General features: G+C 38.0%; 1 protein-coding gene across 1 annotated transcript in view; it reads left to right on the top strand.

Moving 5' to 3' along the window:
- Positions 1-26,488, top strand: part of LOC117435623 (E3 ubiquitin-protein ligase TRIM71) — an 89,873-nt gene that overhangs the window by 18,381 nt on the left and 45,004 nt on the right. The window contains exon 2 of the mRNA XM_059013304.1: positions 24,400-24,567. Within this exon, the coding sequence (XP_058869287.1) occupies positions 24,400-24,567 (168 nt within the window). The remainder of the gene's footprint in view (positions 1-24,399; positions 24,568-26,488) is intronic.

Raw genomic sequence — 26,488 nt, 5'->3', positions numbered from 1 at the left:
CGAGGAGATGGACATCTCCCCAAACAGCCCATAGCAACTTGCCCAACACAACATGCTACCACCTGCTTATTTGTAGCTGAATTACTTTTGCTAAAGTAAACCAAAGGTCAACCAAATGGTTAGTCTCTTTGTTAGCAGTCTTCCATGACAGGATTAAATCTTTTGGACGAAATATACTGTATAGTTTGCACGTGTTTTTATTTAAACCAAAACACCTGCCATAATTGTGTCAGTAGGGTGTAGCACCACTTAGACATCCAGGATAGCACAGATTTCAATGTTTAGGATATGTAAGCGTCTGCCAACTGAGAACCTACCATCAGCCCTGTCAGATTTGCTGTCTTACACATTGTGACTTTTCCTGACCTTTAATGGACAGGCAGCTTTTAAATATTACAGAATACATGTCAGTGATGGTATTTTTGATTAAGAATCTAGCACCTGTATATTTGGTTCACAGGGTCAGAAAGGAGAGACAGAGAGATCTGTTTAACACTAAATTAGGCAAATGCAACCTTTCAAATAATATAAATATTGCAGTTATGAATAGGGGAGTATAAAATGACATAGAAAATATACAATCATGGCATCCTGAGTACCTTGGTGACTGGAGTAAAGAAAATTTAGCTTGCGCATTACTACTCATTAATCCACATTACTCTGCACATAGGCATATGCCATGCATCATTTGTGGAGGCTGTGGTTCCACCCCTGACTTGCAAAATGCAATTGGCGCCCCCAGGAAACCAAGCATTATCCTTATTAGCCTTTTTAGGATTAAGGGCCCTCTTGTCATTCTCAATTTTTACATTTAAGAAAAGACAGAGCATTATCACTTGTTTGAAGTTCTGTTACCTAAACCTTCTCCTGAAAAGAGAGCCAGAAGGGTTAGTTTTGATAATCCATTGAACTTGCTATGTGTGGCAGATTGAATTATGGTAATGTGTTTTCTCCATGGTAATGTCTGTAGCATCCTAAAGCTTTATGGAAATTTAGAGCTGAATAGCCCTCTGCTGTCTTAAGTACTTTATAGGTCAGAGGCTGTCAGATTAGAATAAAGTTTCCTGGTTTGGTGTTGGTTCCAATGTCAGCCAATTAACTCAAAACCAATTTAAGTCTTATTTTAAAAACCCAGAATATAACATTGGTTTGGTTAGGGGTGTGTGGGATGTGTATCCTGGATAATATTTTAATACATTTTATAATCCATGGTGGTGTATTAGTGTTTTAGATGTTGCATGCACTCTAGTGCTGGTGCTGAGTGACCTTTCCATGCATGCAATAAGGCCCGACAGGTGTCCTTATAAGTCGAATATACAGATGCCTCGGGGCGTTGTGCGGCACGAGACGAAGTCCCCCAAGAAGTCTGTATATTCGACGTATATGGACACCCTGAAGGGCCTTATTGCATTTATAATCCAGGTCAAACAGTGGATTTGTTGCAAGGTCCTTCAAGCCAGCATAACAAAATGAAACAGAGAGCAGTGCCTATGGTATGTGTAATGACTACTATACTTTTTTATAAAATAATAATTATTATTAAATTTTTTTATATATATATATATATATACACACTGTATATAATGCAGTATATTAAAGGAAAATAAATATACAGTATAATTTGAAATTCATTAAGGTGACTTTATTTAAAATACAAATGTATTTGTTTATTTTTAGAACGGGTACCCCTCTGCCCCTGTGCAGTTTATTATTTTGTATTATGATTTATTTATTGTATTTGTGTATTTTTAAATGACGACGAAAGCCGTGTGTTTTGTTATTGTTTTATTAAATATGATGGCGAGAAGCCATAGCTTTTGTTTGGTAGTGTGGATGGGAAGCCCCACCCACAATTAAAAACCTTGTGTGACGGATGGCTGTGTGGTGACGTCAGGCCAGATGCAGGAAGAAAACAAAGAAGGGCAAAGGTGCTGCGGCGCCGTTTATGTAAACAAAAATAAAATATTTTAAAAATCACTTTGCTCACAGAGCGAAAATAAAAGTTTAAATAAAACAAATCACAAACAACAAAAATAACAATCCTAGGTCAGGCTAAGCAGTTGCTTTCACTGTTCCTAGAATGGTTGGTTTTACTTTTAATTTCCTTTCTCTTCTCGCTCTCCCATACTCTCCTCTGTACTCCCACCCAGACTGCAGAGTGCTGCAGGCTTTTATGCAGGTGACCATCTCCAGATTAGCAACAAATTAATCGCTTAATTAATTCGGGAGATGGCCACCTTCTACACAAGGTTTTCAATTACTCGCCTCTGCCAGAAAACAAAATAAAAATAACATAACAAATGCACGGCTACGCTGTCATTTAATAATAATAATCATAATAAATACAACAACAAAACAAATACAAAATAATAAATTGCACAGGGGCGGAGGGGTACCTCGTTCTAAAATAAACAAACAAAATAAAAACAAACCAATAACGTGGCGGATGGCACCTCGCACGTACTCCACATACAAACATATTTTATGGCCGGGCTTTGCCCTGCCCCCTCATCATGTACAGGGCTCCTGGCAACAATATTAATCCAGAAATAGGACAAAAGGTTTTTTTTTTTATGCTGGGTTGTTTTTTGAATGCTAAAAATAATAATACAATGACAGTACAAATTTCACTTACATAGCGCTCTTCATGCAAGCATTCCAGGGCGCTTTACAAAATAAATATAAAAAAGCCTGTGTCTAAAATATAATCCAGCTATAAATAAACAGACCCAAACAAATACGTTTTCAAACAGAATTTAAAAGATTAAATTGTGGTAGTGTTCCTGATATGAATCGGGAGCAAGTTGCTCAATCGGACCCCATGCTTGTGTGCTTTAATAAAAATGCCAGTGATCAGAATATGATGTGCAAATTTGAAGTGCACTTCATTTGCAATGTATAGTGTTTAAAAGTTCACTTACACTGTATTTTCAATAAAATGCACAGTACTTTTACATTTATAATACTTTTCATTGTTCTGTTATTGAAATTTGATTTCAGTATTACTGTAAGTTCAATAAAACTGACAGTATGCATTTGGCTTGGACTCCTGATTAATATACGAATTACTGATCATGGAAGACGTTTGTTTATTTCGCTGGTCCCTTGAAACACGTATTAACGAGAATTGACTGTATTAGACTTACAATTAATTTAAGTGACACGAAAAACAAAGTATTAATGGTAACATACTGAAGATTTAAATGTCAATAAAACTAAAAGTGCTAGTAGATTTATTATTTGTTGCAGCACGTTGAGTTGCACAACACATTGTCAGCTTTGCAGTGGCACTTTCTTGATTAGCATTTAGACTGGCACATGCATTTCTTAAAGCCCTGGCCTCCTAACAGAATGTTTCGGGGGTCTCCTTTGCTTCCAGGAATGAGAAGGAGCATCAACAATGTTATTAGTGATACCTGGAAGGTGTTGGGCTTTCAAAATAAAATTATTAATAACTGAAATCCAGACTAGCCGGTGAAGAAGTTGCATAATTAGAGGGGAAGAGGAACGGCCTTTATTAATAATATGAACAGTAGATCGATTATCACAAAACGTTAAGATAGATTTTTTTTTTCTGCCAAAACGGGCTCCAAAGATAGGCTGCAACGACAATAGGGAATACCTCAAGTAAGGCTGTGGATTTAAGATGAAGAGGAAGATTTTTGATTTCTGGAGGCCAAAATCTGAGAATCATTGATTTAAAATTCCACCAAAACCGATAGATGAAGCATCCGTATGAAGTGAGAGGTCATGGGGGGCAGAAATTAAGTCATCATAAAACAGACAAAGGCCGTTCCAGTGCTGTAGGAGAGAGGACCACATCCTGATGTCTTTCTGGGCTTCAGCTGTAATATTAATGTGAGAGTTGAGATTTTTAGCTGTTGTGGAGAGAGCGAGAAGACGAGAAATAAATGTCCTACCTTGAGGAATGATGCGAATTGCACAACTGAAATGTCTCAGAAGTGAAAGGAGGTTCCATTTGGACATGGAATGGTTGATCTCAAAGGATTGAATGAGAGAGCGAATGTGTTCTAGTTAATCAGGAGGCAGTCGGGCTTCAAATCAAACAGTATCCAAAGTTATTCCTAGGAACTCAAGAGAGTGAACTGGACCGATTTGGTATTCTCCTCTGAGAGGGGGATGCCAACTGCTGAGAAGAGAGACCTGAGTTCTAAGTGCTTCAGCTGGTGGAGGAGATATAAGGAGAAAGTCGTCCAATAAATGCAGCAGAAAGGGGATGGGATTAATATTGAGTAGAATCCAGCAGAGTGCTTCGGAGAGTGAATCGAAGATCTTAGGGCTGCTGCGGCATCCGAAAGTTTGTTTACTGGTGAAGTAAAATTGCCCCTTCCAACAGATACCAAAAAGATGACGGAGAGAAGGGTGTATAGGTATAACTTTGAAGGCATCATAAATGTGTGCTTTAGCTAAACAGGAACCCCTTCCTGATATTTTGATGCAATGGATAGCATCAGATATGGTGATAGGAAGTGAAAACTGATCTGAGGGAATGAGAGAATTAGTGCTACTGATAGAAGAGCCACGAGGGACAGAGAGGTCAACGATGAGGCGCTTCTTGCCTGACATTTTCCTTGTAGCTACTCCAATAGGATTGATGCGGAACAGAGGGAAGGTAGGGGCTGAAAATGGGCCCTCCATGAATCCCTTTGAGATTTCGGAATTGATGAGGGAATCGACGACTTCTGGTTCTTTTATAGCAGATTTGAGGTTTTTACAAATAATAGAGGAAGGGATGGATTTTAAACCAGTAGAAAAACCATTAGTAAGGCCAGAAATTAAATAATTATAAAAAAAAACCATCAGGGTGGTATTGAAGAGCATCTGATAGAGCCAGGATGTTGATGGGGGTAGAGCCGATTAGTAATGATGAATGTCATTTAGATGGAAGAGGGCAGATGGAACGTGAATGAGCATTGCCACAGAAACTGCACATTTGTAAAAAACAGCATTCTTTGGAAGAGCAGAATGAGAATTTAAATTATTGCACAGCTGTCTGCCACCTGAATATTTGATGGGTCTTCCATTGCTAGTTGAAAAAGCAGGCAGAGCTGAAGAATGGATAGGAGGAACTGCCAATGCATAATTCCTAAAATAAGGGGTTGTCGAGAGCAGGGGAAGAATAATTTGGGGCTGTTGAGGAGACTGAAGAGGGGGCTTCTTTATGGACACAGAGAGGTAGAATGGGCAGGGGAAGCACAAACTACGCAAGCGTTAGCACAGAGACCACTGAAGAATCTATTAAAGAGATCGTGATCGGGTTGAGACCAATCAATCAGTGTACTGTCCAATGCAAGCTGCTTTAGCTGAAAAATCTTTGATACACATAAAAAATGGTATCGCCATATCTGATCGAGAGATCGACAATGTTAAATAAACGAGTCATCGGTGAGCATATACAGTACTGTGCAAAGGTTTTAGGCAGGTGTGAAAAAATGCTGTAAAGTAAGAATGCTTTCAAAAATAGACATGTTAATAGTTTATATTTATCAATTAACAAAATGCAAAGTGAGTGAACAGAAGAAAAATCTACATCAAATCAATATTTGGTGTGACCACCCTTTGCCTTCAAAACAGCATCAATTCTTCTAGGTACACTTGCACACAGTTTTTGAAGGAACTCGGCAGGTAGGTTGGCCCAAACATCTTGGAGACCTAACCACAGTTCTTCTGTGGATTTAGGCAGCCTCAGTTGCTTCTCTCTCTTCATGTAATCCCAGACAGACTCGATGATGTTGAGATCAGGGCTCTGTGGGGGCCATACCATCACTTCCAGGACCCCTTGTTCTTCTTTACGCTGAAGATAGTTCTTAATGACTTTCGCTGTATGTTTGGGGTCGTTGTCATGCAGCAGAATAAATTTGGGGCCAATCAGATGCCTCCCTGATGGTATTGCATGATGGATAAGTATCTGCCTGTACTTCTCAGCATTGAGGAGACCATTAATTCTGACCAAATCCCCAACTCCATTTGCAGAAATGCAGCCCCAAACTTGCAAGGAACCTCCACCATGCTTCACTGTTGCCTGCAGACACTCATTCGTGTACCGCTCTCCAGCCCTTCGGCGAACAAATTGCCTCTGCTACAGCCAAATATTTCAAATTTTGACTCATCAGTCCAGAGCACCTGCTGCCATTTTTCTGCACCCCAGTTCCTGTGTTTTCGTGCATAGTTGAGTCGCTTGGCCTTGTTTCCACGTCAGAGGTATGGCTTTTTGGCCGCAAGTCTTCCATGAAGGCCACTTCTGACCAGACTTCTCCGGACAGTAGATTGGTGTATCAGGGTCCCACTGTTTTCTGCCAATTCTGAGCTGATGGCACTGCTGGACATCTTCCGATTGCGAAGGGAAGTAAGCATGATGTGTCTTTCATCTGCTGCAGTAAGTTTCCTTGGCCGACCACTGCGTCTACGGTCCTCAACGTTGCCCGTTTCTTTGTGCTTCTTCAAAAGAGCTTGGACAGCACATCTGGAAACCCCTGTCTGCCTTGAAATTTCTGCCTGGGAGAGACCTTGCTGATGCAGTATAACTGCCTTGTGTCTTGTTGCTGTGCTCAGTCTTGCCATGGTGTATGACTTTTGACAGTAAACTGTCTTCAGCAACCTCACCTTGTCAGCTGAGTTTGGCTGTTCCTCACCCAGTTTTATTCCTCCTACACAGCTGTTTCTGTTTCAGTTAATGATTGTGTTTCAACCTACATATTGAATTGATGATCATTAGCACCTGTTTGGTATAATTGTTTAATCATACACCTGACTATATGCCTACAAAATCCCTGACTTTGTGCAAGTGTACCAGAAGAATTGATGCTGTTTTGAAGGCAAAGGGTGGTCACACCAAATATGGATTTGATTTAGATTTTTCTTCTGTTCACTCACTTTGCATTTAGTTAATTGATAAATATAATCTATTAACATGTCTATTTTTGAAAGCATTCTTACTTTACAGCATTTTTTCACACCTGCCTAAAACTTTTGCACAGTACTGTACTTCACAAAGGTCATCGCAAAAAACAGACAAAGCCAGTCTACTACCCTGTTATCCAGAGATTTTGAGGTTGCAATAAGAATCAAGACAAAATTAATATCTTTACCTTCAGTAATATTGTGTCGAAGTTGAGGAGAGAGAGAGAGAGTGGAACTACTGAAGCAGAAGAGGATCCTGAACTAGACGCAGTCGCTAGAGTGAAGATTGATGAATACAGTGAGATGCAATGTAAATGCTTCTGTCCATCTCTCCTTTCTTTCTTTCTTTGGTGACTACTATTTTGATATTTTTTTATGTGTTAATAATTACCTGCCTATAACACAGAAAGGTCTGTCCCTGTTCAAAATTACTTTAATGTGTTTTTGATCAAGGTGAAGCATAACCTATTTGTAAGTATTCATATTGGGAGAGAAATAATGTAAGCGTTTAAATTATAATCAGTGTGTAGTTTAACTGTGTTTCCAAAATACGAGACGTGTTTATTGTCTGTTTTTGTAGGTGTTTAATTTCATGTTTCATTCTTAAACATTTGGTGTTACAGTGATACGTACACCTTACCATATAAAAAGCTTATTTTAAACTAAAATAAATAAATACAGCTATATTGAAAAATCATGCCTTTCACACAATACTACTTGGTTTCATAGTAAAATTGGATTAGAAAATTCTACATATTTCTTGCAATTTATTTTTAGTTACTAAAATACAACTTCCTGAACTAATCCAGTTAGACACGAATATGTATTTAACCAGCTATGGCCAAACATTTTGCATCGTCTAGGATTGAGACATAATAAAAATAATAAAAAAAAGATATACAATATGAAAATAATGTTGATCTTTTGTTTAACATCATGAAATCAAAGGCACTACAAAATAATATAACAAAAGTCTTCCGGAAGCCATAGTAGCAGTACATTATTTCATGATAGATTTCGAAATGTCACATTTTTCAATTTGTCATTTTTTTGTTAAGTATCATTGGAAAACTACAAAGCGATATGTAATTTAATGTTAACGTAACAATATTCAGAGGGTTTATTCGACTTTATGAAGCAAAATTTGTTCATTCTATAGGGTAATGCAACACTTTTGGCCATAGCTGTAAATAGTAAACACACGTGTTGGGGGACTAATAAAATATATCCTATGAATAGGCCCTGTGTAAATCGCGATTTCACGGGCTGCGCAGGAATCATGAAATTAGCCCAATACCGCAATTTTTACAATATTCTTAAGAAATAAAAATACATTTTCATAATTATTTGTATTTCATACAAAACTGTACTGCTCTGCTGTGTGCCTGTGTGTACTATTCACCATGCACATAGTGCTGTGCATTGATTTATGTCATGTGACTAAATCGGGATATTAAAATACTACACACTGTAAACAAGAAATTGGATGTCTCTTAAAAGACTACAAATGTGTCTGCAGCAGACCATGTAAAGCAGTATCCAGCAGGAGTTTGACACAGCGATGGAGATAAGCTCTTCTGTACGTCCTGCAACTTTACTGTAGATCACTACAGAGAATCAGCTGTTGACAGGCATTTAGATTCAAGTATTCGCTGAAAGAAGTACTGCGGCTGCTTTACTTGCAAAGAAACAAAAAAAATGGTTACGAACATGTTCCAAAAGTTCATTTGAAAACCGTGAAACACAGAACACATTACTTTTTTTTTTTTTTTTCCTCTAAATTTAGTCATTGCCAATTTTTATTTTTTTATTATTTTCTCCCCAATTTGGAATGGCCAATTACTTTTAGGCACAGCTCACCGCTACCACATTTGCGCTGATAAAAATAATAATCTGTACACATAATTTATAAAATTTCTGTGCACATTTTGCGAAATACGATAATTTACTTGTGACACTGTCGTGAATTTAAGATGATTTCTGCAATTTTTCACAGGCCCTTACCTATGAAAAATATGTAAAGCTAAGTACTAGCTTTGCGCACGGACAAGAAATCTGTATATAGTCTTCTAATATATTTTGTTGTACAGCTCACACAAGCACACCGAAGCCTGCCATTTTCTCCACTTAGACAATGAATAGGCTACAACCCTGATTTTTATTTTTTCCAACCAGTAAGTAGCCAATCCTGTTCAGACGAGTTAACAATGCAATTTAATGTATGCGTTACAAATAACAAACTACTTAAATTAACTAATTGTTGGACGTGACACTTACAAGGTAGTAGGGGGCACCAATTTCCACTTAGAAATTTTAGAAAAAAGGGATTAAAATGGTGCATTCGGGTGTATTTTTGTGTGGTTTAAGCATGTGCTAGACTAGTAGTGGTCTGCTTGTAGTGTCTGACAAAGTACTCCATTAGTGCAACAAAGGAGCTTTATTTCAACACTGCTCACAGCAAGGCAAGATCAACAAGAAGAAAAATGGACTTTAGGATCATCAAGGCCCCTGCAATACAAGACTGGCTGAAAATATGTATAATAGAATTGGTGACTGCACCTTTAATTGTGTACACTTGTAATATGGGAAATGGCATGCTGCAGCTCCTCTGCTCAGCATTAGTGAAGTCCTGATCTGACAGTACCTACCTCGCTGATCGCACGTACCGGGTGTTCTGGTGTGGTTCACCCTCTGCCTCTTGCTCTCTTTCGACAGGTGTCCCCCAAGGCTCAGTCCTGGGACCTCTCCTGTTTTCTCTCTACACCCACTCCCATGGCTTCTCGTGTCATTTCCATGCTGATGATGCCCAGACCTTACTTTCCTTTACCCCTTCTGACTCTCTCATTTCCTCCCATATCGCTACCTGCTTCTGGGCCATCTCCTCCTGGATACACTTGCATGATCTTAAACTCAACATCTCCAAATCAGATCTCCTTTTCTCCCCCCTCTTCCTCCCCCACCGCTGATCTCTCTATCTCTATTGCTCTTGAATCCACAACCCTCTCTCCCTCCTCATTCACCAAGAACCTTGGTGTCACCCTCGACCCCACTCTCTCCTATTCTCAGTACATCTTTACTCTGGCATGATCCTGACGCTGCTTCTTCAGCAACATACGCAGAATTCTCTCCTTCCTCACCAGTTACTCCATGCAGCTCCTAGTTCAGGCCCAGGTACTGTCCCGCCTTGACTACTGCAACTCATGCTGTTTTTCATTATGGTCTTAAATTAATACCGTGCATCAGGGTTAGAAACTAACAATATTGTGATACTAGTCCAAAGGACTAGTACCTCTTGAAACTTGGTAGTCCTGATGTAAACTTACTAGTCCTTATGTGAAGTGCCTAATTTGGAATCAACAACAACAGTTGGGGTCCCTTTTTGCTAAAAAATAAACACCGTTATAAATTTAGATTTTACGTGTGTGTGTGTGTGTTTTTTTTTTTTTAACAAAGCATCTTCGTAAACGCTCATACAGATCGAGCAATCACCTGTTTGCACCTCATTACTAAGCGTCTAACTGTACTGTGTGCTGAGAAACTGACACTGACAACACCAGACAGGATGACAGATGAAGAAATTCTCTTAGCTGTGTCACCTTGCCGAACATGAAGCTCCATCTGAAATTGACACCGATGACATGTTTATTTTATTGTACATTACATGTGTTGCTATTACAAAAATGCTGGCTGGCTATGAATTACTATCTACAGTAATTAATTTACTCGCGTACACATGCAGTCTTCATTAAAGTCCCAATTTAAAGACAGTACGTTTCACTGTAACCCTCGGGATGAAATTGTTAGGTGGCTATTTTTATTTATTTTTTAATTAGCAGTGGGAGAAAACCGCTTCAGCAAGTACAGAAGAATCTGCCAGAACGGACTGATTGACGCTGAATCTACTGTAGATACTAATGACAGCATAACAAATACAAAAGAAAAACAAGGGAAACACAGATGTTTTGAAGAAAGCTGGGAGACTGTATAAATGGATTGTATATTTTTAAATGCTGTAATAACAGTTGTGCTTGTGAAGCATCCACAATATATATTGACAGAACAGGTGATTTATTTGCACTATGCTGGACCTTATTTTCCCCCATTGGTGCTTGAGCCCTGGAGCATTCACTTATCAGTGTTTTAAAGCCTGGTTTTCAAACAAACTGATTATCGCTCACCAGTACTGTATTGGTATAAGAAAAGTGTGTTTTAAAAAAGTAATTTCAGCTTTCAATCACTTAAAATATGCTGATGATAATGTAAACAACACCAAGCTACAGACGCTTTACACGTTTAAAGTCCCACGCTTTAAACGTGTTACTTTTTATAGATAAGAACTCAACTTTATAGCAATTCTATGATAATGTTCATTATGGTAATTGTTTGTTTTATTAGTTTGAAAATGTTTAGTAAAATGTGGCGTACTGTTTGACCTCATTAGTACAACCGGCCCCCTTTGCTAATGACATCTTCAGTCAGGGTCGTAACCCAGTATAAATCTCCATTCAAACGATAAACTTTGCATCCCGCGCAGAGGGAGAACACAAACGTAAAACGCCATTAAGTGGGGTTGGCATTGCAGGGGAGATGAAGGGAGGTTTCAGTTCCGAGTGACTGTTTTCACCATTGCTACACCCTGTTAGAAAATTGACTTCCCTGCATTTTTTTACGCAAGACTGAACGTGAGAGTATATGTGTAAATTTGTTTTAAGTACTTGCCCAGAGGACTACTGAGACACAGACTTCAACTAGTCCTCATTAGATTTAATTTACCGCGGGTGAGCGGGAGTTTCTAACCCTGGTGCATGCTTCTTTGGCTGAAGAGATATTATCAGCTCATCATCTATCTAGGGAATTTGTTACATAATTAAATCATCCTTAAACTCCTGATGGTAAACAATGTAACCGAATCTATTTTACCTGGGATAGTTGTGGCTGCTAAAGAAGATGCAACAGACGAAATAAATCTATTCGTGTTGACTCAAAAATTGATTTAGGCAGTCTACAATTTGACTGGTGAAAGATAACATTGGTTTATTAGAGTTCACAAAACACTTTTTTTCAGCTTGATACAGGAACGTTTTCCCTTTTGTTTCATTATGTAGCTTTTTTGCTGCATTACAGCCCTTCATTAATTATTTTCAGGGCATTTTGTTAATGGTATGTACAACACTCAAACCTTAATTGTATTTTTATTTTTCTTTGTTTTTCGCTGTTCTAAATTTCTTGAATGTAACTGTTAATTTTAAGCTACATTTTTACACAACCGTACTCACACACGTTTGAGCACCATCACAACTGATGCATTGAAACTGGGGTTACCGTATTTTGCTGGTGTTAATATACTGAACCTCTGCACTTGCAAGCATTTGTATATCATCAGCTGACAAGGGCTCCACGGATATCCCATCATGCCTTTTTTCTTAAAGGTGTGGCAGGGCAGAAGAGAGCCCATCCCCATCCACGCTGCCAAACAATAACAAAACATGGCTTTTCACCATCATATTTATAAACAATAAATCATAATAGTAAAACAAATACATTTTATAGCAGGGGCTCTCTTCTGCCCTGCCACAGGTGTACATCCTCTATACATGAACCCCCAATATGACAAGCACCTTGGGTACATATTTTTACAACATCATAGGAATACGCTTTTTTTGGTGCACATGTATAGCTATCACAAATTGGCAATAATACCTGAAAATAATCTTTTATTTTTTTTATAAAAGTAGCAAGTGCAAATATAATTTTAGTGCCGGTCGCTATCATATTTTGAAAACCCAGAGTGTTGATCTTTGTTAATTTTTCTGCTTTTGTATATACTGTGTGTGTGTGTGTATATGTGTGTCTATATATATATATATATATATATATATATATATATATATATATATATATATATGTATATAATAGAAATCCCACAGAGGCTGAGGTATTTTTCCTCTTGCTAATTTAGAAACTCTCACACAAATTCTGGCAAGGTGGTAAATCGCTGCAATGCAAAATTTGTTGTGAAAAGTATTTCTCATTTCTACCAATTGTGTAATTTGTGATGGACACAGACATTTTTCTTTCCTTCGAATACATGTAAAAAAAAAAAAAAATTGGTATTTGTCCCAGCACCACAATCTCCACACCTACACAAGTTGTTAGCTTGCATCAAGTTTCCAAATTATGTAGGTGTGGGCTTGGCTTAAAATGTTGCTCGTCTTACAGTTCATGGGACAGGAGCAAGGGCCACGTGGAGGAAGACCTCAGGAATTGAAATAGGAAACGTACTTTGTGACTTAGAAAAGAGGACAGGGTTTACCCTTGGCTCGTGGAGCAATTGGCCTCCAAGGCTGGGAAGCAAGCGTTACTTTCCCCCAAGAGGAACTTCGAATAGGCAGAGAACTGGAAAACGAAAGAGGATATATTTGGCCACGAGTCCCCGCTGGCAGGGAGAACCTTTTTGGCAGAAGTGAGCGTCCCATCGGAGAGATGGCCCCCACTTGGGGCATACTAGCAAAACTCTGTTGGGCAAAAGAGATATCATGGAGAGAGGAATGAAACACAAGACTCCACTGCAGTGGAAGACCTGTTGATATTGACTTTGGCTGGTGAGGTTGCTGCACCTATACGACAAGTAATGCAGAATGCATTTCAGGTTGAAGGGTATACCACCCAGACGTGGAGGAGAGAGGGCAGCGGCCATGTAGACTTGGGTGGAGACAAGGAGATTGTGCAGGGATGAATTTATTTGAATAAAAGGTTGCTGAACTGAGGAATAGGCAGGGAAACAAATGAGCTGAAGGAACTAGTGTCTGAACCAGGGAACCTTCAATAGTGTTATGCAATAGCAGTGGACCGATGGAGTGCCAGCAGAGAAGGAGGCAGATCTGGAAGCAGTAGCAGGGTGAAGATTGCCATCTTGGCAGCAGGGTGGGTGCAACAGGAACAGCAGATGTGATGGCTGTGGCTGGTGCAGGGGGAAGGAGACTGATTGTTCCAGATGAGTGATATGATTTTAAAGCACATCCAGATGATCAGTGGCTGGCATGGTAGAATAAATTGCTTGATGTCATTGGAGTTTGGAGGTACATGTCGGAGAAAGAATCAGTAGAAGCAGATGGATCATGTAAAACAGCACCTGGGGGCGAGACCAGCATTATTGTTAACACCATAGGTGACAGCAGGCTTGGATGATAAAATTATGGTGATGCTAGAATCCAAGGAGAAATGCGGTCACCATTTGAGAATTCGGATTCACCATTCGAGAATTAAGAATTCAGATTCCGAAGAGAAAGAAAAGTGTGGTGGGTGAGTAGTTATTTTATGTCTAAATTGATAATCTTAGATTTAAATGATTGAGTTGGAGTCGGCAGGGATGTGGGCACAGAGGTGTTGTCAGAGGGAGGAGAAAGGGCTGTGTAGCGATACACGAACATAGCAATGCGCACATGAAAAGGCAAGACACAGAATAAGGGCGTGACTTGAGGTTAAATAGGGAGATTGACAGATGTTTTGTTGGGACAGATGGGGGTGGGGCCCTAGCTCCTACACCCTGAACCACACACAAGGTTACAACAATGACTGCAATAAATCAATCCTCTAAGGACTTGTTTTGAAAAGAATAAACAAAATAAAAGCTGTCTCACAACTGTGACAAATTAAAATAACTGCAAGCAAAGAGGGGGTTACACTTCAAATGGAGTTTTGTTTATCTTCCAGAAGATTATACATAAACGTAATTATAAAACAGATTATGCAATGTATTTGTTTTTGTGTGAATTCTGAGATTACTAGTTATTTGTTTAGTAAGATCAGTTTTGATAATGGTGTCTGACAGAGGATTTAGTTGGTGGGTATTGTTTGCAATGTCTCTCCTGTTTTGTCCTTTTAAATAAAGGGTTATTTACTCTGGGCCTTCTGCATTATTCTATTAAATCACATATGAATTGGTAAAATACAGCAGTGAGGCATTTAATAGAAGGCGTGTCGGCATCTCAGAGAATGAATGACAAAAACCGAGGTTAGTACTAACTACCTAAAATTGTACCTTTTTGATTTGACAGGGTTAGATCATGTGGTGTTCAGCTATTTGCATGGCAGGCTGTTGATATTAACGGTGTCAATGGTTTTACAGACTGAAAACAAATTGGGATTAAATCGTCCTGATTGTTGTAGATTCAGAAGAGCTGACTAGAATCCATAAATGAAAAATGATCCATTACTTGGATTCCTGACATTACTGCAGTATCTGTTATATAAAACACAGAATGGTTAGACTGCCGATACAACAATAAATTCTTTAAATTAAGATATTGAGTTGACGTGAAGAAGGATTTAGAATTTTTAGAAACTACAGTATATCTATAGCCATTAGTACTTTTTTAGATAGTAAATGCAATTTGTGTTTTTACCATTAGCGCTAATGACGATTTGAGTAAAACAACTTTGTGAAAGCAGCACTAGTGGGACAAAAATTGAGTGATGTTTCCCACAGAGTTGTGTTCAGTACTCAAAAATGTGTATTTTACTTTCACGCTTAAGTGAAACACACATCTTAAATTCTAATACATTTAACTCTTCCCACAAGACTGCAGTATAGGAGTTGCAGACCAGTGGCTGTTGTGGTTTACTGTGTTAAGATACCATGTAAATATCCCTGGCCACTATATTAAAATGAAGCACAGCATCCTGGACCCCTGTGTCCCAGATAATTAGTCACAATATTGTCTATGGACATTTTTTCTGTGTTCAGCATTGTTCAATACATTGTTCATAAAGACAGAATCCCCATATTTGCTTCTGAGATTTGAGACACTCGGATCAATCTTAAATCATAAGTTTGCTACTCTGCTGCTTTTAATTATACAAATATAATGGGAAGGACTAAATAAATAAAACAAATTGCCATTTTACTGTCAATAACATGTACGGTGCATTTAGATTTTACATGAAAGTTTGTGTTTTAAATTTATTGTACACCTCAGTAAAATGTATTTGTTGTAAAGACATTTATCTTTCTACAAAATGTTTTGTTTTTGTTAGTTTTAAAGTAGTGTCTGAATTATTGAATAAAGACTAGCATGTTTTCAGAATATATAATTGTGGAAATACAGTACTATTTTGTTTATTCTCTTGCTGTAGTGGCTAAAAAACAACAAAACCCACTATTATACTGTATTGTGTCAAGAATAATAATAATAATAATAATAATAATAATAGTAATAATAATAATAATAATAATAATAATAATATCTAACATTCATCCAAACTACATTGCATTGCATGTGTCATAAGAATGTCTCTGTGCAGACAGAGGAAAGCCTCTGCCAGCACACATTGAAACACATCCCACAATCTCTGCACCAAAATATTTGCAGTCTATCAGACTGTTTTATTTATATTTATTAATTTGTTTTAATCTGGATGTAGAACAGTGGCTAAATGCTGATTTCAGAAAACATTGGTCTGTAATATTGTTGTTGCTCGAGGAATCCTGAAACTGAAGGTAACATGCTGAGGGAGTTTGTTTCGTGTTTTATAAAAAAAAAAACAACCTCCACAAACTTAGTACTGAGGACCACTTTAAGGATACCCTTGCTAAATGAAGTGGGTATTGGAAAGATGCTTGTTGATGAATATCAAAATCTACATTAGAAAAAATAATCTTCCAAAAAGATGAAATGGTTTCCTGGTTTTTCTGGTGTTTATTTTCTGAGTACACAGTGTTTATTGTGCAGTGACTGTGTATCTATTTTACTGCAGGCTCATTTAATGTATGTTTAGTATTGAAGTCATGCCAACCATCTGACTTTACTGTCTGTTCTTATGACTTAATTAACCAATGAAATTTCAATACAAACACATACTTGTCACAATGTATATAAGCATGTACCTCATGACAATGAGGTTATAGTTGTGAATGAAAGTTCTAAGAACCAATTATTTTTGGGTAGCTTTCCTAGAATTACTTCATCTTTCAGGCAAAATTACACTGCAGTTTTCCAATTCAGATAATTTGAAATGCATTGTTTGTTCTCAGTTTGTAGCCATTGCACATTTTATATTTACCAATCCTTGCCCTTAGTACATATTGATATCCATTGAATCTCACCAGCTTTTTCATATACAAAATTCACCGAGTTTGAAATTGCTTTAGTTGCTCAGTAAGAATCCTTACAGTGAATCAATAAGAGCAATAACCTTCCATCGAGCCAAATCAGTCTTGTGATTCACCTAGTAAGACCTCGCTGTGCAAGGTCGTCTGCCTTTGCTGGGGATGCAACACATTGGCTCTGACGCTTCCACGGGATAGGGAGACAAAACCAGCAGGGAGTTTACTGACATTCGGTCTGAGGTTCCTGGGTGTAAAAGAGGAAATTGGCTTGGACATGGGATTGGAGGACTCTCACTAAGTGAGGGGACATAATTGGACATTCTAAATTGGGGAGAAAATCGTAGATAAAATAATTGGGCACAAAAAAATAGCCTTTGTCACAAAAGAGAACTCTTATTTGCAGTGTAGCCACTGAACAGCACAGGGTTCATTCTTGTTATATGGTGTAATTATTAAACATTTTGTAGTGGAAGTTACAAGAGACCAAAAATGTATGTTGAGCCAGACATTTTGTGAACTTCCAGGTAACCGATGTTTTTCTTCATTATATCATGTTAAACATGATTTGTCAATCAAAATGACCAAAACAAGAGTTTAAAGTCTATTTGTTTTTTTTTTAAGCTGGTATAGGATTGTCAAAATGATTTTCAGATGACAACACTTTCATCTTCTAAGTGCAGTATAGGAAACAAAAAAATAACAGCTGAAAAGCTTTAGTGGAAGATGGGTTTTATCAATCGTTGCAGCAGCAGTTTAACTTTTGCAAATATTTGCAAGCATGTACGCCAAGTGCAGTAAGATGATCTGTACTGTTTTACCTTTAGATTCATTGATTATGCCAAAATTACACAATGATAGTTTAATTTTCCTATGATCAGACCACCCTGTGCAATACCTAGTGAGCAAAGATAGAAAACCTTGCATCTCCAAGAACAGTAGTTTCACCTGACAGCTCAAGATTGTAAATCAGTTGTCATATGTATAAAAGTAGCAGCCTTTTCAATTTTCCAAAATACTGCATTAACCCTTTGCGGTCCTCTGGAAAAAGCAGAGAAAACCATTCAATAGCCGAGAGAAGCCGAAAAAAAAGGGGGTGTATCTCATGAATACAGATAGCCCCGGCACCACATAGATAACACGGACATAAACAAACAAGATAGCTGCTTCTGCATCCAGCGCTCAAAGAATATCACAGACGTTTGCAGAGCTTTTTTTAGATGTTATGGTAATAAAATAATGACTTGGATCACATTATTGAGGAGTTTGGTGATAAAACGAGTAATCAGGAGATGATTTATCGGTATGCACTACTATGAAGAGGTATGTGAAAAATACAGCGAACAAGGGGTGGGGCTGGAGATGCAGTACTGAGTGTCCTGTTGATATGCAGTGCCTTTTAAACCTGTTTTACTGTGAAAAAAATACTTTTAAACAGCACGTCTAAAATAAACTGCGCGTGTGAAAATAAATTGTACCTGACGTGCTGAATAAATGGACCGCTAAGGGTTAAAACTTTTCAAAAAGTAGTCAAGGTATTTGTGTTGGTATATAAGCTTGAGCTGTGAAGTTCAGACTTTGCTGAAATAGCTGTTTTATTGATGAAGCTTCTCACTGCATGAACGTCTACTGTGATAGTGGTTCTAAATTCTTCTAAATGTGCACAGATTCGTGTTGTGTAACAAATGTTCTGCTTATGCAACCTGCTGCTTGTTAGGCGTCTACTGTACATGTTCAGCTAAATTTTGTACAATGTCTCTAAATTTTGCAAATCCTGCAGGATAAGTAATAGCTATGCCAAACACAAAACTGAACAAAAGGATTAATAACTGTATTGCTTTCTACCTCAGGCAATGTGGAAAACACTTCCTGATGGCATGTCTTCCTTAATTTTAAACTTGAATTCCATTACTGTAATTTAATGTTAATACAGTATCTCGTCTGATTCCCTACCTCTGAGTGTGTGCCAGTCTTGGAAAATTAGAGTTGCCTGTTTTCCACACTTGTCTGTCCCAGGAAGAATTGATGCTTCATAAAAAATTCACATAAAGCTTAAAAAGATTACTTTTGGAAAAAAATCAAGTCTTACTGTTGTATAAATAAAATTACAATCAGGCTGTAGAAAAATTAGCAAATGCATATTTGTGTCTCGTATGATCTCTTAATTCATTTGCATCCTTCAGTAGGATACTAGGGTAGGATACTAGGGTACTACTTGTTAGGGAACTTGTTGTGTCCCTAGTAGTGGGGAAATGCTTAACTCAGTTTGTCCTCAATTACAGATGGCCCTTTGACCCGTTTAGTAACTGTTTGGAGATCAACCCATCTTGGCTGCTGCTGCTTCAGTTCTAGTAATCATTGCCTTTTGACCTGCTACACTACCTCAACATGTTGCATTGATTAAACTTAGGAGCAGGTCTAAAGCTTGTGTATTTTCCTAATAACTCTAGGTATTGTACAATATAAGAAACTATTGTTTACTGGATAGCCTTACTTCTATTTTTTAATACAGGGTGCCCCCACTTCAAAGTCTCCCAAAAACTCTGCATCCAAAAAGAAAGCCTTGTGAACATTATTGTGGGTTGTAAAGAGGATATCTTAAACACAGTACTGTTTTAAAACTAGGGCTGTAAATCTACGTTTAATTGACTACACGTTTAAACCCATTGTTAATCAGGTCATTTAACCATTTAAACAGCCATAAATTTAATGTTTCACTCATTTCATATTTTTATATTTTACTTCCAATATTTTAAGTCATATTTTAACCTTGGTTTGTTATTCAAAGCGCGTAACATATAGATCCACTTAAAGACAAACAATGGTAAACATAAAAGCATAAAGGAGGACTGTAAGTTAGCACTAAAATGTAATCCATTTTAATATCATAAAAAAAACATTCATTTTACAACGTACCATTTCTCCAGAAGCTCCATAAAGTGTGTGTATCCAACATCGAAAAAACATTAAAAAACAACTCTATTTAAATTAAACTTAAAACACATTGACAAGATTCTGTTTTTTGTTTCATTTACTTGTATATTGTTGGCTGGAAACAAAACATGTCCAGAACCAAAAACCTTTTTTTTTTTTTTTTCATTAAAAATCAAAGCCGTTGTCTGATACAATACTAGTTCCCAGCGTCCCTCCCCTTCACAACGGCGCTTGCGCATTCACATGAAAAAATAAAGACTTCATTTCCCAGCGTCCCTCTCTTTCACGGCTTCTCGGTTCAGCTCGCTTGAATAATTAAAAGCTGTTCTGTAATTGCAGATGTCCTGTTGAACACACACAATACAATACGGACAAATAAAAAGGTGTAAGCACTTTGTAACAGACATCTTATTTGCCGTTCTTTTTATAAACGAAAAAACAGTAGCTACATGTTTTTCTTTTCCAATGTGTTACGGTGTTTTACTATAAGACCTGAAAAAAGGCAATGCGATGGAACCAGAAGCCAGAGTGGGAAGTTTTGTATACTGGAAACTATTGTATTCGACGCCTCTACGGTGACTGTTTGTTTGGCCTGAGTGAAGCGATACCAAAGAGAATAGTATCTTTGGAGATACACAACAACGCAGGAAGTTGGTCCGTCCTTAATTTATGCAAGATGTCGTTAGAGTGATCACGTGGAAGAACAGGTCAGGTTTCCTTAAAGGGGAAAACCATAGAAAGGGAAACATATCTTTGCGGAAAATATGCAAAAATAATTTGATAATATATTTGACTGTTAAGTTGTGTTTAAAGTATAATACACATTTTAAATGAAAATATTTTTAATCCACGTTTACCGTTTAAACCCTTACAGCCCTATTTAAAACAAACATTTATTTTATTTGTTTATTGGAAAAATGTAAAATATGCCTCCTAGTTTTGAGTGATGTTTTTGTTTGTTTTTCATTAAATATTTTTTACTAATTTAGGTGAAAGTGCATTTCTTTATTTATTAGTTGCATTACTAATGTAATTTATCAAAAAAATGATGTGTTGAATTGGGTACTGTAGCACATGCCAGTGCTGTGTAAATGACACCTGAGAATATATTTTGGACAGAGTCCACACTTTTAACTGCAACTTTTTTTCACAGAAAACAAAAACAAATCAATTTTACTATTAACACATTTTTCAGTTGTGATTTGAGATACACGAACCATCTCGTCTAATTTTTTTTTTTTTTTTTTTTACAATAATTGCATTTCACCCTCTGATGACCTGGGGGTGTCATTTTAATAATAAAAATTGAAATTTTACCAAAATAAGAATACAAACAAATGTAACACTAGCAAAAAGCTTGTACTGTATTTTTCACCGATGTTGTATTACTGTGGCAGGGTTCAAAATGAACACCCACCCACCCGACAAACGGGGGTTAATTTGGTCTGCGGCGGGTAAATTTCACATACTTGCACTCCACAGTGGCGGGCACGTTTTTGTACCCTTAACACTTTGAATGCAAGCGGCTCTGTGCCAGTGGTGTGAATTTGCGACAGACCGCTGTACCTTTAAACAGAAGCTGTTGGCTAAAACAAGTAACTTCAAATAATATGTAATCACAATAAGCACCACAACACCTGCTTTCGACTGGTCTATTATTTAATATATGCTGTTATTCAAGTTTTTTTTTTTTTTTTAGCAAATCACATATGAAAGTGGTGTTGCTGATAACCAAACAAAACAGAGGAGGAGGTGGAGCTTGCACTGTGAAGAGATAGGACTAGTTTTCTGTGCAGTCCGTCAGCATCTCTCTCTCTCTCATTTTTTTAAGAATTGAGGTTAGTTTCTGATATTTACTTAATTAAATCTAAAAGGATTTTTATGAACAGCTTCTGTTTATAAGATAGTATAAATATTATCGTATGTCATTCTTTTTAGATGTACGGTGCCTATAGAAAGTCTACACCCCCTTTCAAATTTTTCACCTTTTGTTGCCTTATAGTCTAGAATTAAAATACATTAAAATAGCTTTTTTTCATTTATCTACACATCCTACCCCACAACTTCCAAGTGAAAAAAATATTCTAGAAATTTGTAGAAAATTAAAAATAAAAACTGAAATAGCTTGGTTGTAATAGCAATCCTAAATTAGCTCAGGTGTAACCAATCGCCTTCAAAATCACACACCAAGTGGCCTCCACCTGTGTTAAATTGTAGTGATTCACATGATTTCAGGTTCAATTCAGCAGTTCCTGTAGGTTCCCTCTGCTGGGTAGTGCATTTCAAAGCAAAGACTCAACCATGAGCACCAAGGCGCTTTCAAAAGAACGCCCGGGAAAAAGTTGTGGAAAGGCACAGATCAGGGGATGGGTATAAAAATAATATCAAAGGCCTTGAATATCCCTTGGAGCACGGTCAAGATGATTATTAAGAAGTGGAAGGTGTAAACTTATTTGGTATTTAAGATTAATTTTGGTGAATTTACTATTTACTAGAAGCAATTGTATTTTGAACTGACTTGTTTTAAAGCTTGAAAAAACATAGTAAGTTAATGCTTAGCAGATCCTCAGTCAGAAAGTGTAACAATAGAAAATAGCATTTTTTTAAATTATTATTTAAATTATTTTAGTAATACAGGGTTGATGAACAGACAAATTCTAGGAATGACAAACAAGAGTATTTATGCACTACATTGCTGAGGTAGAAAGAAGGCAGCTGCAAGAGAAAATAAAAGGTGCAAAGTTCCTGTCATTGATGTCAGATGGTTCAACTGATAGCACTGGTCATAGAAGAGGAGCTAGTATATGTATGATTCTGCCAGAAAGGGCTGGTGACTGTGCAGTTTGTGTGCATGCAGTCTGTGGAGAGCGCAGATGCCCAACACATCTCAGAAGCTATATCTTCACTCATGAAGCAGATTGTTTCAGACCCTGTTGAGGCTGCTCATAAATGTTGTTTTTGCGTTTTTCTTTTGTTGTCGTCGCCCCCTGGGAATGATGTTGGCCTGTAAAATGTCTGTGTGGCCAGTGGATTTTTCCTCCGCTAGTGCATGGAAAAGTTAATTTCAAGCCCTGCTGTGGTCACGAGTACACGGCATGCAGGGTAAAAAATGACATCATTCTTTGTTATCTTGTTTATGTAAATATACTCCAACCAGAGCATGATAATTAAAATGAAAGATTGCATTTGTTTTTGAGTGACAATATGCCCAGACTCGAACAATATGAGCCCGATAACCATGGATGCCGGCGAAAGTCGAAAACTTTGTGCCAGCTGGCGGGATTATCTGTAGCTCCCAACCAAATCCTTTGGCGGCTTGCATCAGTAGAGTGGACTTTTTGTGGCCATGTTGATTGCGAGCAGTGAGTTGCTCTCTAACAAAAGTTTCCTTTACACTTATTGTTCAAATGTAGGAGATCATGAAAGGTCCATGGGCTTCATCATGTTCGTTTTTTGTGAATGAAATTCTGGAAAAATTCCAAAAAGCTTGGGGAAAATTCTCAAAGTCCTTGCTGGATGTGAATAATTTAGTTTTGCCCATTGCCCATTCTTTCTATGAGCTACCATTGTACATAGAATTTTCAGTAGGACAGGGATGGGGGTTGGTGATGAGGCAGAGAAAGGGGAGGGGTGGTAAATGGAGGGGAAGGGCATATTATTGGGTCATCGTATCACTAGAGAATCCATTCATTAGATATTGATGGGTTGATTGTTCCTGAATCCCAAAGGGCAATTCAACACCAACTACTGAGGCCTTCACAACTGATGGAGCAGAAATAGCACCCTGGAATTATACCCTTGAAGCATAAAATGTTTTATATATTTGAAAGGTTTATGATGTCAGTGTTATTTGTGACAATCTCATTGTGCCACAGACCATAAATGACAGTTTGTAATGCCCCACCCCCAGCCATCAATGTTAGGAGCTAACAGTCATCATATATGAGCCAGGCCATCCGCAATAATCAAATCAAACAGCAGGCAGAGAAATGATGCACAAAGAACCACTTTTAAAGCTTAGGCAAAGAAATGTTTAAGATTACAGTTGTGTAACTGTCCTTGGTTGTCGTAGACCTGTACGTTTGGTTAAACTCAGAACATAGCACAAGGGTTTCAAGTACAAATAGGTGCATTTCACATTTATATTTTTGTAGCCTATTGAACGGATAGTCCATAATAACATTGTTTTTAGGCATACTGTATATAGAGAACTGCTTATCAGATTGTGATGATACTTTTCTGACATTCTATCAGTATGAGGTGCCAGTCCGTCTATATTGTATTTACGCATTTCACACTGGGACATCCATGTGGTCATGTAAACATATGTAGTTTGATCTACTTTTTGTAGCACTCTACTTAAGACTGTTAATATTGACAGTGTATAATATTTATATAAAACGTGTCCAATATTAATAGTCGTTTTCTTTCTGGTCCAGGTGTTTCGGTTCTTTTGTGACACATGCTCGGTGCCTATCTGTCGGGAGTGCAGTGTTGGGAGACACGTGGGGCACAGTTTCATCTACCTCCATGATGCCGTCCAGGACTCCAAGGCCATTACCATCCAGCTGCTGGCAGACGCACAACAGGGGCGCCAGGCTGTGCAGGTACCCAGTAATTGATGCACATATACCCACATTTTAGTCATATATAGATCTAATGAAACATCATGATATCTATTTTGCTGTTCAACAGCTGACTTGCCACTAATACAACTAAAAATAACATTTTTTAAAAAACAAACAACCTACGTTTTCTATGTAAGATCGTCTTTTTTACTCTAAGTGTACGAAATACAGTGAGTATCTTATATCATTGTAAAATGTCTTATGCATTGACTCTGAAACCCAGCATATACAATTAATTCAGGAAACGATATTCACATTGTGCAATTAATTAATATGACTGATTTATTTTATTTTTAAGTGCCTTGTTTTGCTGATTCAGTCTTTATTAAATGAAAAATATCACTATATGAGCTACAAGATGTACCGGTCAGATCTTTTCCTGCATAGTCAGTTGCTGTAAAACACTGCGGTCAAGCTATCAGCCAGTTTTGAAATGCTGGTCAAGCTATCAGACACTTCTCGCAATCAGACGCTTAACTTGTATAGATAGTTTCTCTGTTTTCAAGCAGTGACATTCTTCACACAGAGAGATTTAGAACTGCACTGGAATACGACGAGTGATGAAATACACTTTCATACATTTTCAAAAAGAATGAAAAACATAATATTTAATAAGTATGAAAGAAATCTCACTAATAGTTTGTTGCAATGTTATTGAGAATAGACATTTTTGCTGCTTACTATTAAAATGTATTTGACCAAAAACGTACGTGTGTGTATGTGTGTACCAGTATAATGTGTGTGTATATACACTGAGTGTACAAAACATTAGGAACACCTGCTCTTTCCATGAAATAGACTGACGAGGTGAATCCAGGTGAAAGCTATGATCCCTTATTGATGTAACCTGTTAAATCCAATTCAATCAGTGTAGATGAAGGGGAGACAGGTTAAAGAAGGATTTTTAAGCCTTGACACAATTGAGACATGGATTGTGTATGTGTGCCATTCAGAGGGTAAATGGGCAAGACAAAAGATTTAAGTGCCTTTGAACGGGGTATGGTAGTAGGTGCCAGGCGCGCCGGTTCGAGTGTGTCAAGAACTGCAACGTTGCTGGGTTTTTCACGCTCAGCAGTTTCCCGTGTGTATCAAGGATGGTCCACCACCTAAAGGACATCCAGCCAATGGCAGGCCAGTGGTCGAAAACGGCTCATTGATGAAAGAGGCCAAAGGAGGCTGACACGAATTGTGCAGAGCAACAGACAGGCTACAGTTAGTCAACTGACAGTACAGTACAACATTGGTGCCGAAAGACCCATAAAAGAATGCACAACTCGTCGTACCTTGACATGAATGGGGTATGGCAGCTGACGACCTAACAGAGTGTTCCACTTCTTTCAGCAAAACACAAGAAACTGCGGTTGCAGTGGACTAAGGAACGAAAACACTGGACACTGGAGGATTGGAAAAACATTGGCTGGTCTGATGAATCCCGGTTCCTGCTGTTTCATGCTGATGAGAGGACTAGGGTATTGAGAAAACCACACGAGTAGATGCATCCATCATGCCGCGTGTCAACATTGCAGGCTGCTGGTGGTGGTGTTGGGTGTGATTTCATGGCACACATTGGGCCCCTTGATAAAAGTGGAGCAACGTTTGAATGCCACATGATATCTGAACATCATTGCCAATCAGGTGCCATCCCTTCATGGCAGCAGTGTATCCATCTGCTAATGGATTTTTTCAGCAGGATAATGCCCCATGCCACAAGGCTAGGATTGTCCAGGAATGGTTCCACGAACATGACAGTGAATTCAGCTTACTGCAGTGGCCTGCCCAGTCACCAGACCTCAATCCAATTGAGCATCTGTGGGATGAGATGGAACGAGCTGTTCGGAGTAGAGATCCACTACTAGTCAACTTGACACAACTGTGGGAAGCATTGGAGTCAACATGGGCC

Source organism: Acipenser ruthenus, chromosome 3 (genome assembly GCF_902713425.1).
Source record: "Acipenser ruthenus chromosome 3, fAciRut3.2 maternal haplotype, whole genome shotgun sequence".
NCBI lineage: Eukaryota > Metazoa > Chordata > Actinopteri > Acipenseriformes > Acipenseridae > Acipenser > Acipenser ruthenus.
This window is presented reverse-complemented; position numbering and strand designations above follow the sequence as displayed.